This window comes from Hippocampus comes, unplaced genomic scaffold, assembly GCF_001891065.2.
Source record: "Hippocampus comes isolate QL1 unplaced genomic scaffold, H_comes_QL1_v1.1 scaffold122, whole genome shotgun sequence".
NCBI classification, from domain to species: Eukaryota; Metazoa; Chordata; class Actinopteri; order Syngnathiformes; family Syngnathidae; genus Hippocampus; species Hippocampus comes.
The window spans coordinates 4,136,424-4,150,278 of record NW_017842059.1 but is presented as its reverse complement, the minus strand read 5'-3'; the positions used below and the strand labels follow the sequence as shown (position 1 = coordinate 4,150,278).

Here is a 13,855-nt window from a genome sequence, read left to right as displayed (position 1 = left end):
GACTTGGATAATATGTTGCCTTTATTTCGTTCTCAAAGATGGCAATGCACAGTTATATTCGCACATCGCCACAGAGAGTCTTTGTCACATGGAAGCACCTTATAGTGCAGAGCACAAAATGCTGTATTTTCACATCTCCCACATAAATGTCTCAATACTAGCCTTGCCAATTCGGCTCTACCATCAAATCATCCCAAAATCAACAGTTATTTGTAAGTCCCTTTTTGTCAAAGGGCTCTTTCTCTTTATGCTTCGTGCCAATGACAAAGCACACGTATTCAGAACATCCGCAAATATTTGGCATAAAATCAGAAAAAGAAGCAACTTGTAGTTATAGTATTAATCATTATGCACAAATACAGATACAATTGAAGACATGACAAAAGATCAGAAAGTAATATCAGGTTGTTGTATTTGAGGCAGACACCGTAATAATAGCACAGGAGAAATGCCTCTGGAATATATTTGACGACATACAGGAATTATAATAACAGTTGTAGAGTAAAAAGTGTTTCTCGTGATCTAAAAGCGAGGCTTGAAAAACTGTTTAACAGTTGTAAATGAGTAAAAAATATACACTTCCCGATGAAATAGTAAAATGTGACATAAATGAAAAGCAATTCACCAAGGGCTATATTCTACCGTCTACATGCAAGACTTTTTTTTTTTTTTTTTTAAATAAACGTGCCTGTGCCTGGCATGTGCATTCTTCCATCCAGACTTCTGACACACCTTGGGAAATTGTGCGCAACCTCAAAGAGGCGTGACTCACTTAAGTCTGAGCTTGGCTGTAAATCAAAGTGCATGGAGTTTTCCTGAGACATGTGAATGTCATTCAAATCCATTTAAACAATTTAGGACACTTTAAAGATAAAAATAGACCGTACGTTACGTAGCGGCCAGTGGGAGGTGCACATCGCTTTGTCAAACACACTACTTGTGGGAAAGCAGTTTCTATTCAGTATGAAATCCATCCATCCATCCATCCATCCATTTTCTGATCCGCTTAGGGTCGAGGGGCGTGCCAGAGTCTATACCAGCTGTCTTCGGGGAGTAGGCAGGGGACCCCCTGAACCGGTTGCCAGCTAATCACAGGGCACACAGACAGACAACCATCTGCTCTCACACTCACATGTAAGGACAATTTAGTTTACCATTCACCTGCCAGGCATGTTTTGGGAAATGTGGGAAGAAACCGGAGTACCCGGAGAAAACCCATGTGGGCACGGGGAGGACATGCAAACTCCACACAGGGAGGCCGGAGCCGGAATCGAACCCTGCACCCTGCACTATGAGGCCGACACGCTAACCAGTCGACCACCGGGCCGCGAAATGAATCCAAGTATTTTAATGAGGATACTGTGTTAATGACTGAATGCATGTTTGGCGGTGCAGCAGTAAGACGGTGGATGTTCCTGCCGTTCTATAGATCTTGCGCCATGTCACTTCAACAAAGATGATGACCGGCATATAAGGGAATCAAAAAACGATTAATGATCTAACTCATCATTTTGCCATTACAATGACTGTACTTGTTGTAATCGCGCTTTCATTAAAAAAAAAAGAAACTCCAAGCTGGCAGTTGCAGGTTTGAAGCCGAAAAAAAAAAAATCACGTAGAAAGATTTAAATCCCAACTACATCGTTTTTTTTGTCTTTTTTCACGTGAGAGGCTATAGGAGGCTATAGAACGTCTGGCATTGAATGAGTTAAATGAATATGTTATGATGATGTTCGGCCATCAGAGTAATGTGGTAAGGACAGACATACGGCCATTAGGCAGTCAGTGAATGTCACTGAGTGGTTTCGGCCAGTTGTGTACCACGCTGTCGGCGTGAGGAAGCAGTTGCCGGGTCGTTAACACCATCAAAACATGCAACACGATGTTTCACCTTCACGAGGCGCTAGACTTACTACAGCCTCTGGAGTGAGGAAGAAGAAAAGTGCTTATGTCCATGGCAGAATGCACGCAGCCAGAAAAGCGTGCAAGCTGTGCACTTTTCAAACTCGTGCACACAAGAGAATTTGGCCCAAAGTGCCTGCATGAAACACGCCATCTCAAAACAAATATAAAGTAACAGAGTTCCCCAACACAAATTTTCAACACACAATATATCATGCCCTTTCATATTTAAGTATGATCTTGATCCACTTATCATGGTTATAAAATGATTATCACTACTGTATATCAAGATGGAAATGGTGGAAACTGACACAAACAGACAATGACATTGGATTGGGCTATGTTTAGAGTAGCACAATCACATTACCGTCAAGTCAGCTAACAGTAATTTAATACCATTGCAAAATGTCCACAACTGTCCTAGCTGGTAACACAAGTTCAATTACCGGTATGTGTATTTAGGTAGGCAAGTTAATTGTCTGCTGATGACAAACAAATTGTTGTCTGTGATGGCGCTCATCCATTCTTTGTAGGAGTTTGTTTGTTTGGTGCGTGCATGGAGGAGCATTGGTGTTTATACAAATAAACATATCCTTTAGTTTTACTTGGTCATGGATTTGTAACCTGAGCCGAATACAGCACATAGTACACCAACATATCCCATCAAGCTAGACAGCATAATACAAGCAACTTTCCATAGGATTATAAAAGTGGACCACACACTGAAGGCAAGTTGCTACTCAAACGTAACAAACAATGAAGTTTCACAGAAACCATCTAATGGGCACCTAAACTTTGTGAAGATCTTAAAAAAAGGAATTTACACAACCTTAGATGCATTACGTAACAGTACTGGATTCGTGAGAGAAGACACTTGATGGTCTCCCACAAACCAAGCCTGTTCATACTCAGAACATTACTGTCGGGTCTTTACTGAGCTGACATGCTGCGGCTTAGGCGTTCATACCCCAGGTCCCCTGTGGAAAGAACAGAAGGAAAAGGAACTTCAGATTAACCACATGTAGTACAAAGAGATAAAAAACCTGACTACCATGCTTGTTACTCTTGTACCACGCTGTACTTTAATTGGTAACTTGGTCATGTTTTGACAAAGTACTCCCTGTGGCTACACAAGTCATTGTGTAACCACAGGGAGTACTTAGCATAAAAGAGCCTGAGCCAACACCTGTCCCTACGCTGAAAAAAAATTGTCATCGTGTGATTGATGATAAAACATTCAGGGCATACTGGTGGCCAGCCAGAGCACTGACATAGCTTGTTTGTTTGTTAGCCACTTAGGTGAAAAGACCAACTAACACTGTTCAGCCTTAACTCGTACACTTCTGACAGCACAGCCATGTTTTGATATTCACTTGTTTTAGTGGGGGCGGGGTGGTGGTTCATTTTCAAAAAGTCATCCATCCAAACATTGCCTATGAGCCGGGGTGGGTAGCTGGGGCGCTTGGGGCGTCTTTCTCTAAGTTTACTTTGCGCTTGAGAAGTTGAAATCGTCTTGTCAATATTAGCATGAGGTAAAATGACGCTCCAGGTGTCTTTTAGATGTCACTTGGAAGTTTGGCAGAGCAATAAAAGGTTTCCCATTTGTTACATTTGGACAGAATTGTAATTCCTCTGATTCTGACACAAGACAGCTGAAAATAAGTCATGTGCTTCTCTTCCTTCACTCTTTCTGTCATTGTGATTCCCACAGTTGTGCTGGCAGACAGCTGCTAGCTAGCAGCACTTAACATTCAGTACCAGCCAATTCTAGACGCCCCCCCCCCCTTTTTTTTACCCTAAGTCTTGGAAAAATTACAAAAAACAAGTATCCGCGGTTGAACGTGTGGAGTGTGAAAAGACATATAAATATGTCTTTGGAAGTGAATGAGTTTTAACTGGTCACAATGACCAGCTACGACATTAGGTGTGCTACTATTTGGTACAATCAAAGAGCTGTATTTTATATTTTATTTTTTCATTTAAGAAGATTGTGTGTTCAGTGCTGTGGAATAGAATAATATAATACAGACCAATTTATAATACTTTTTGCGTTGGATGAGGTAACGAAAATATTAGAAATAGCTACAGCAGGAGTCACCAATGACCCCATGAGCCAAAAGAATAGCCTGCAGGCCTATTCTACAAATAGCTCATTGGTGATGGATTTTCTAGGAATGTTTTGAAAATCTAAACACTTCGAGAGATTTAGAGAAAGTGTTGCATCCTTATTTGGATCAATTTCATCAGTGTTTTCACATAAATGAACATCATAAATTATTAGTACGTTCTAAATGTAATTTGAGCATATTATTTCAGAAGTGTCAAGATGAGAACCATTTGCATTTATAAGTAGCCCTCACTTTGAAAAATGTTGGTGACCCCTGAACTAGAGTGTACATATAAGTGTACCTATTATTGTAGTTGTACATTTCAAGTTACTTTTTCAGTTCAGTGTGGTGTGGCTCTTTATGATGGGCTGAACAGTTATCTGGCTCTTTACGCTTCTGCGCTGTATGCCTCAGCCATTTTTGAGTTGGTAGACGTCTGTAGTAGTGTTCAGATGTGGGACGATAGAATAATACACATATTTATGATTCAGTTGTAGGCCTACAGTTCATACACACTGGATACATGCTATAGTTTAACAAAATGTTTTTATGGACATGCATAGGACTATATTCTAACTCTTCTACAGTCTTTGTACGAGTACGAACCATGACATGAGAGTAACTGGCCATTTGCAGTAAACACTCCAGGGTCTCTAGAAGCTGTTCTTTGCGGAGCATGTGGAGTCCAGTTTGACTGAGGTTCTTGCTCAATTCCAATTGCTGCAACGTCGCCTTGAGGGCCACTGAAGCACACTGAAGAACACTCATTCCTGTGAACACATACGGTACACAGTTACATGGTGGTTAAAATTCAAATTATCATCAGAAAAATATAAGCACAGAACAAAAAAAAAAGGAATTACACACACATTTACAGATATACAGTTATTTTATATTCTTCAAAACAGAGGCACAGTGGAGTTTTCGTCCCAGCTATAGAACAGTGGACAAGCTCTACACCCTTAGCATGGTCCTCGAGGGTGCATGGGCGTTCACCCAACCAGTCTACATGTGCTTTGTGGACTTTGAGAACTTCCCATTTGACCTTGGGAAGTTCTGTGGGGGGTGCTTCAGGAGTATAGGGTACCGAACCCCCTGATAGTGGCTGTTCGGTCCCTATACCACCGATGTCAGAGGTTGGTTCGTATTGCCAGCAGTAAGTCGGACTCGTTCCCAGTGAGAGTTGGATTCCCATCAAGTCTGCCCTTTGTCACCGATTCTGTTCATAACCTTTATGGACAGAATTTTCAGGGGGTCCGGTATGGTGGTGAAAATCAGCACCTCCAAATCTGAAATAATGGTCCTCAGTCGGAAATGGGTGCAGTGCTCTCTCCAGGTCGGGGATGGCATCTTACCCCAAGTGGAGGAGTTTAAGTATGTTGGGGTCTTGTTCATGAGTGATTGAGATGAAAATCACCACCTCTCCAGGTCAAGGATGAGATCCTGCCCCAAGTGGAGGTGTTCGAGGGTCTTGTTTACGAGTGAGGGAAAAATGGAATGGCAGTTTGACAGGCAGATTGGTGATATGTCTGCAGTGATGCGGACTTTGTATCAGTCCGTCGTGGCGAAAAAAGAGCTGACCCAAAAGGGGAAGCTGTGGGTTGTGACTGAAAGAAGAAGATGCCGAATACAACGGCTGAAATACGATTCAGCTGCAGGGTGTCCGGGCTCTCCATTAGAAACAGAGTGGTAAGATCTGTCATCTGGGAGGGGCTTAGAGTTGAGCTAATGCCCCCCGCCTCCCCCCACCCAGATTGAGAGCAGCCAGATGAGGTGGGTCGTGTATCTGATTAGGATGCCTCTTGAACGCCTCCCTGGTGAGTTGTTTGTGGCATGTCCCACTGGGATCCACTTTTGCACTATGAGGCCAATGAGCTAACCAGTGGCTCACCATGCCCCCCCCATCCCCAAATTGTAATGTGAATGTAAAACTTTGAATGAATACCTACTCAGCATGTAAAATCTAGGTCTGTATATTAAAAATATTCAAATCACATGACTTGACTCGTGTTAGTCCTGGGCCACAAATTTTCACACTTGGGACTAAGACTTACAAGCTAAAAATTATTGAGTGAGGCATTCACTGCAACTTTTCCACTTGTTATAGTGTTCCTTAAACTCATCCACAAATAATTTAATCAGGTAGTTAATTAGTGAATTAACTCAATAAGTAATCACTCCTAATTCTTATTGGTTAAGAACTTTGAAACATCTATGCATCATCCAAACATCCATTATCCTAGCCGCTTATTCTCATGAGACTCATGGGCGTGCTGGAGCCTGAACACAGAGACAAACAACCATTCACACCCACAATCCCACCTGGGGACAATTTAGAGTGTTTCATGAATCTACCATGCACATGTTTTTGGAATGTGGGATGAAACTGGAGTACCCGGAGAAAACCGACGCAAGCACGGGGAGAATATGGAAATTCCACAGAGGCCGGCCAGAGGCCCGATGACACAAATCTTCTTTTTGGTCATTTACTCATTATTTTTACATGTGATGATGTGTGTGATTTTCATTGATTGTGATTGTCTTGCTTAATTTGCACTGAAACAAACAGTCGATTACAAAAAAAACAAAACAAAAACAATAATAATTTAAAAAAATAAATAAATAAATAAAGGGTCATTTTGTCAGGTTTTGCGAGGTAGTAGAGTAGTTGGGCCCCAAAAAGCAGGGCGGCGGGGAGGAGCAGGGTAGACTGAGCAAGATGTATTTCCCAAAAAAAAAAAAAAAAACACTTGCAGGGTACACAGGTGAAAACGTGAACTCGAAGTACTCGAACAAAGCCCTGGAAATCCAAGAAACCAAAGTACCGGTAACAAAAAAAAAAAAAAAAGACAGGAGCACACTGACGCTCACAATGATCCAACAAAGACTGACAGAACCCAGGGAACTAAATACAAGCAAAGTGACAAGACAATGAGAAACCCCTGGACAAGACACAAAGGGTTGAGGGAGTTGATTGGTTAAACACAAGGGACACTGATGACGAGAACAGGTGGCGACAAAAAGAGCACAAAACCAAATGTAACCTAAAAACATAACAAAACGTTCCTTATATTGTCTTTACAGTGTGGAAAAAAAGTGTGTTTAAAATTTACTCCCACTCTGATCCCCATCCTTTCAAAAAGAAAGGATTGCGTCCAACGCGCCACGAATAAAGCTTCAAATGGATCCCCACGTGCATTTGTTTATGCAGCCAGAATAGTAGCAGTGGCAGGGGAGGGATTTACAATTTCGTTTCGTTTGTTTGTTTGTTGAACATAAAAACATATATAGTAATACATTGACAGAAAGTAAGGTAAATAAAATAGTAAAAAGGAAAGAGAAATCAGTCATCATTCAACACAATTATTATGTTCAAGGGAGTAGGAAGAAGTAATGGGGAGAAGTGATCAAATTCGTGTTTATCAGTCAACATTATGTCCGAGTGAATTCACATCTCACTTTGGTGAAAAAGAGTGTGCAAGCTAGACAGGTTGGATATGAGATCCCTCTGAAGCGACAAGAGTGCTGTTTTCCCAAAATTATCGCAAAGGCAGATGGGGAGAACTACAATTGTGAGTCCTTGCAATCATACAAAATCTTGGAGGGTTACAAGTTTAGGTTACGGGCCCTATGCACTTAGACTTTGGCATGGTTTAATCGTCGAGCAGATTCTATTGGCAGGATCAACCAGGTTGCCTCAGAGCGAGTGGTGGGCTGGCTGGTGGGCAGGGAGCAGGGACCTCTGCGCACACACACTCTCACAATTTAAGTTGCACCATTTATAAAAATGTCAGGAGTGCTGATGTAAGCTGCAAGATGTAATCAAAATTGAATGCACTATCATCTTAATTGTCTCTAATTTTAGTTTGTCAAACTTTCAAGAATTCAAGAACGAACACTGGCTTGCCAAATTGCACTGCTTACGTTACAAAACAAGTTCACCCAAGGACGTGAAAGAAAGAGTCAAGCGCGGCTGCTCTTCTAAGCAAAACTGTCTCAGGAGGGTCGCTCACTGTGTGTGATTGGCCCAATGCAGAACGGGACGGGTGATTACATAAGTCTTTATTCAATGGCAATTTTCCATCACCACTGATACGGATAACGACAAAGTACCTTCATCCTGTCTTATTCGAAACAGATGCTCGTCTGAAACCCGGCTCAACCCAAAAGTTGATTGCAGACAGGGCGTAAAAAAATTGCATTGCATTGCATTTGTATGCAGAATCTTTCAGAACACTACTGAAGTGTGCCAAGTTCCCACATAGAAAATAGAGTATTGGTTCAGTGTTGTGAAATGTTACTCACTTGTGTTCTTGGCATTAGTTTACTCTCTAATAAATTACAGGGCGCATTGGCCTTTTGGCTAAGGGACATCAACAGTAGTTACCATTAAGCTTTTGGCTGTATGTCAAAGTCATTTGACACTAGGTTTTAAAATGGAACAAACTACAGGTGTATTTTCAGAGGCTATCAAAAAAAAAAAGCGTTACATCTACAAAACCTTGCAACGATAACAAGATGCAGGTCTCAGGCTGAGAACAGTTGAGAACCACACCTTCAGCGTACCTCAACAAATTGACAGCTAGAATGCCAAAGTTCTGCGAGTACAAAATGATTTATAAAAGCAAAGTTTCAAAGACCAAATTTTGATGGAAAAAACAAAAATTATTTCGAACATCATCTATCATGTCTTGACTATATTTTTAATTTTGTAACACATTTAATGAATAAATGTGGAAACTTTTATGGTAAAAGATCAAAGTGTCTGGGGATGCATATCTTTTTTAAGTGCAGTGTATTGACATGTAAATTTGATTTCACATGCTGATGTTCTCTTTAACTTTTATGAGGCAGAAATACACTTATAATAAATACACTTTTGGTGTTATCATTAGTGACAACATTGTATTCTCACCCTAATATATTTTGTGACTGTTCAAGATTGGATGAATTGACTTCTGACTTGCTTAAACCTGGTGATGATTTGACTCCATTTAAAATTTAGCTGGGATGAGAATTGCTTGATATTTGCCATCATAATTTGTTACTTGCTGGAGACTTGCTAATGACTTGAGCAGACAGCATGTGACCTAATTCCACCTTTGCTAAAAATTAAATGAAGTTGTACACAAACAATGAGTTCAAAACACCAATGCTTATGACATCATATTGTTCCAGAGATCCAAAGAACATTAATTGAAGGAATTTCCCAACGTGGGTTTCCACAAAGACTTACCATACTTATCGGTTGCTTCAACATCAATGTACACACCCTCCAGCATAACGCGTTTCAGAACCTAAAATAAAGTGGACACGTGAGAAAGTTGTGTGTCACCTGTGTTGCTAGCTTGAAAGAAACCACAAGCAAGATGGTTGAGCTCAATTAAGAGTCGTGACTCAGTCAAATGGCAAGACGAAATCGAAAAGAAGTACACACCCTGGACTGCAAACTATTGGGAATATGTTGACACTGACAGTAAATTAATCCGAACAACACTTTCGTAATAATTCGGAAGGTATATGAGCATCACAAACACAAAATATGTTTTTCTGTGTGTACTATTTACATCCTTGTCACCGTGTCTTGTGTAAAATGTGTGTGTGTGTGTAAATAAAATGTCCTATTATGAAATAAATATGCCCAAGAGAGACAAAGAGAATATTGATATTTTTTGTTATATATATATATATATATATATATGCAAAGTGTAGCATAATATACACACACACACACACACACACACACACACACACACACACACACACACACACACGCGCATACATGTATACGTAGATAAAAAAATATATATATTTTGTGGACGCCAAATGCGCTCTGCTACACTCCAGATGGTTAGGAAACTCGCCGCATACTTGGAATGTAATGGAAAACTCTCCGAGTAGACTTAGGACGTCAGATTGAATTTCCGAACACTCCCTTAGTTGTGTGGATTTGCATTTTACACGGCGACTTCTTGGTAATTGGTACTTTCCAAATGTAGGGCCATCGAGTTGCAAAGAATGTTAAAAGTCAGTTCATTTCCAATTTTACGACATTACATAAAGGTTCAACGCATCTCTTTTAAAACACAAAAATTGAAAAGAAGGACTGAATATGATTTGAACAATTAATTGGGTGGGTTTGCGTAACCATTTGGAAATAGAAGACAAAATGGTACTTCAATGCAAATGGAATAAAAGTCAATCATCTGAGAATAATAAAATGTACCAGGTCTGTTAACATATGCAAATTAAATGCATCTTTGGCTCACTCCTTTTTAGACAATGCTGTAATGTCATTAAAATACTTTGTCATTTGGTTATGCATAAATTCGCACCTACAGCACGCATTTCTATTGTTTCCACTTTATTACTCAAATTCACTTGGACAAAGCAAATGGGCAGATATGGAACCAGACACATTCGATGACGTATTACTAAAAGCAAGTTTCTAACCTCAAGCACTCGGATGAAGCCTTTCTCAGCACTGAGGTGAAGGCAGGATTTTCCTGAGTTGTTCCTTTCACTGACACGCGCACCTAAATTGATCAGATCTTCGACTATCAGGTGATGGTTGTGTTTGGCTGCGAGGAGGAGAGCGGTCTGAAAACATAAAAGACAGCTCATAAGCAAATCAACATCTCCTTATTCGGTGTATTAATCTGTTTTTAAATCTGATGGATCCAAGAGAGCCAAAAAATGGGTCCAGCAGCTTGGATTAGCAACTTCTGAGGGCCCAATTTTCATGCCCTACGCAAGTCTAGTGCAAAGTCAAGTCAAACTGTACGAATTGTGTGGAGTTTTCTGTCTTTTGGGTTTATGCTACACTTTGCATAGGAACAGTTAAGCGTCACGGGCCGTTTGCGCCACTGATAGATGGAACGAGCCTTTGCCCGTCCAATCGTGACCGCATCTTTCATTTGTTCCGTGCATGACATTGGCAGGTAAACTGCATGATTCCTCCTTGCAAATATTTCGCCATACATGTGATGATGATCATGATTATAATCCACCAGCCGCGATCGCAGAGCACGGAATTTTTCTGCCTGCGCCTCAATCAAATACACCAAAATTGCGTTACAAAACCTGCGCTGCACAATAGACCTCCTTTTTAGTTAGTCTAAAATTTAGTCTAGTTTTTGTCACCGAATTGCGAGAAGCATCATGAGCGCCGACGGCACGCACACTGAGGCTTAGCACGTTTACCAAATTCACGTGCTGAACTAGACCATTGCCCCAGGCTGAAAATGACGATACACCCATTTTTATGCAGAGCGCAGACTATTTCCGCTTACGAAATTGTTGGATAAGTTGGGGCTGAGGCAACTCCATGCGCCGGAATGCCCAGAGAGGTGTGACACACCCCCAAACATGCCAGACTAGACTTGCGCTGGCACAGAAACATTTCATGACCCCCCCTTGCACCGGTCTCCCAAATTCGGACCCTATGAGGTCTTGACATCTGAACCACACCTTAATAAACACCTACAGGACAGGCTACAGTCAAACCTTGGTTTTCGAACGCCTCTGTTCTCGACCAAATCGGTTTTCGACCAAAAATTACACATTTTTATGCCTCTGATTACGACTGAAAATCAGTTCTCGACCAAACCGAGCGCACTTGAATGCGCCACTTGACTCCTCTCGCCTTCCTTACATGAGGAAGTGACGCTTCCTCGGGTAGACGAGGAAGTGACGCTTTCTCGTGTAGCGTTCCATTGTGAGCAGACGTGTTCAAAAAAGATTTTTTTTTGAAAAAGTGCGTGGTTTCGGTTTTCGAACAAATCGGTTTTCGAACAGCCTTCTGGAACAGACTATGGTGTGACTGTATATTGAACTTTAAAACAAAGACATTGCTAATTCAGCTTTTGCAGTCAATAAAAACTGTAATATTTTGGTGGCAATAAACCTTGATTTAATTTCCCCCTAAAGTACAAGACAGTATTTCAAACTTGTACTTTACCATTCCATCAGAGTCTTTTAAGTCCAAGCTGTTGAGTGCAGCCATCCTTTTCGCAATCGCGTAGGCCAGCACCCTCCTGCCATCACTCGCCACACTATGGAGAGCCCTGTGAAGAGAGGGAGAGAGACTAAGCCATTCATTTGTTCTACACAAAACAAAAAGCTTTTAATATTACAGTATTACATTTTGATACCATCACACATTTACTTTGAAAAGATGTTCCATCCATCCATCCATCCATCCATCCATTTTCCGAACCATTTTATCCTCACTAGGGTCGCGGGGGTGCTGGAGCTGTCTTCGGGCAGTAGGCGGAGAACACCCTGAACCGGTTGCCAGCCAATCGCAGAGCACACAGAAACGAACAACCATTCGCGCTCACACTCACACCTAGGGACAATTTGGAGTTTTCAATCAGCCTGCCATGCATGTTTTTGGATTGTGGGAGGAAACCGGATTACCCGGAGAAAACCCACGCAGGCCCGGGGAGAACATGCAAGCAAACTCCACACAGGGAGGCCGGAGCCGCAATCGAACCCGGTACCTCTGCACTGTGAGGTCAACGCGCTAACCACTGGACCACACTGAAAAGATGTTGAGTATAATAATCAATGTTTAGTTTCTGTGGAAAAACAGAACATCTTATTGATCGCTAAACCTGATTTTTAACCTGTTTAACATGCGGTATAATTAGGGCGGTGACCGATGTGCAGCCCCGATAGGTTTGGTAGGATAATAATAATAATAATAATAATCATAATTATTCTTATGATTATGATGATGATGATTATTATTATTATTGTGCAGATTGATCACGTTTTGGAGGACTCAAGCATGCACGAAAACTCACCAAATTTTGCACACTCATCGGGCCTGGTGAAAATGTCAATATTTTAAAGTTGTCACAAACAAAATGGCTATGTAGCGCCACCTTGGGTTTGAAAACAAAATTGAATCCTGGTACGTTTGACCTCGGGCGATGAAAATTGTCAGGGATGCCAAGCACCCTGAGACATACAACAAAGTCCATTGCAGCCAAATGCTAAAATGCACAGGGAGTGAGCTATGAATTTTTGAATGTCGAATTTTTGTACCCGTGTCCGAGAGCAAGGGGGTCAAACTCATTTTAGCCACGGGCCACTTTGAAGTTACGTCTTCCTGCGTAGGGCTGTTACGACAGTGAAACCGAAGAAATGTTTAATCATCTCATCATATTCTTAGTTATACACAACAAACTGATGGGTTAATAGTTTAGAAATCACTCTCGTCAACTATTTGTTTGGTGTTTGTTCAATTATTGTTCAAGTGTGTAGAAACACGGTGATAAAATTATTGCAAAATCTCAATGTTATATATTACACAGGACAATTTGACATTATGGTACAGATTTTAGCAAGGATCAGTGAAGTTGGCACGCATGATTTGCTTTTGATAGCCACATAAAATTAAGTGGCGGGGAAGATCTGGCACCCGGGCCTTGAGTTTGACACCAATGTCTTAGAGCAGGGGTCCCCAACCGCCGGTCCGCGGACCGGTACCGGTCCGCAGGGCATTTGGTACCAGGCCGCACAGAAAGAACTTGCCTTATTTCCGTTTTATTTATTTCGGAATACGAAAGATGTTTTATTTTGAAAAATTACCGGATTCTCCGTTACATCCGTCTGTGCCAAGCTTGACTCACGTCAAGCCACGCTTCTCGGTCACGTGACCGATGACGGTCAAAAACAAAACGCTGAAGCCCGCAAAATGAGTAAAAAAGCTGCTTGGAGATCGCAAATGACGGCGGCCTTAAAAGTACGTTCGAGACAACTGGATTAAAGTTATGTCTGAATACTCTGAGATCGCCACAATAGCACTGTTGCTATTTCCGACATCCTACCTGTGT

The 13,855-nt window shown here is 41.3% G+C and overlaps 1 protein-coding gene across 2 annotated transcripts in view; it reads right to left on the bottom strand.

The window, feature by feature from the left end:
* Positions 1-13,855, bottom strand: part of LOC109510956 (uncharacterized) — a 20,661-nt gene continuing 6,806 nt past the window's right edge. For both annotated transcript variants that reach the window (XM_019861667.1, XM_019861666.1), the window contains exons 7-11: positions 11,971-12,076; positions 10,464-10,610; positions 9,247-9,307; positions 4,617-4,780; positions 1-2,879 (exon numbers count right to left, since the gene is read on the bottom strand). In XM_019861667.1, the coding sequence (XP_019717226.1) occupies positions 2,856-2,879; positions 4,617-4,780; positions 9,247-9,307; positions 10,464-10,610; positions 11,971-12,076 (502 nt within the window). In that variant the 3' untranslated portion in view covers positions 1-2,855. The remainder of the gene's footprint in view (positions 2,880-4,616; positions 4,781-9,246; positions 9,308-10,463; positions 10,611-11,970; positions 12,077-13,855) is intronic.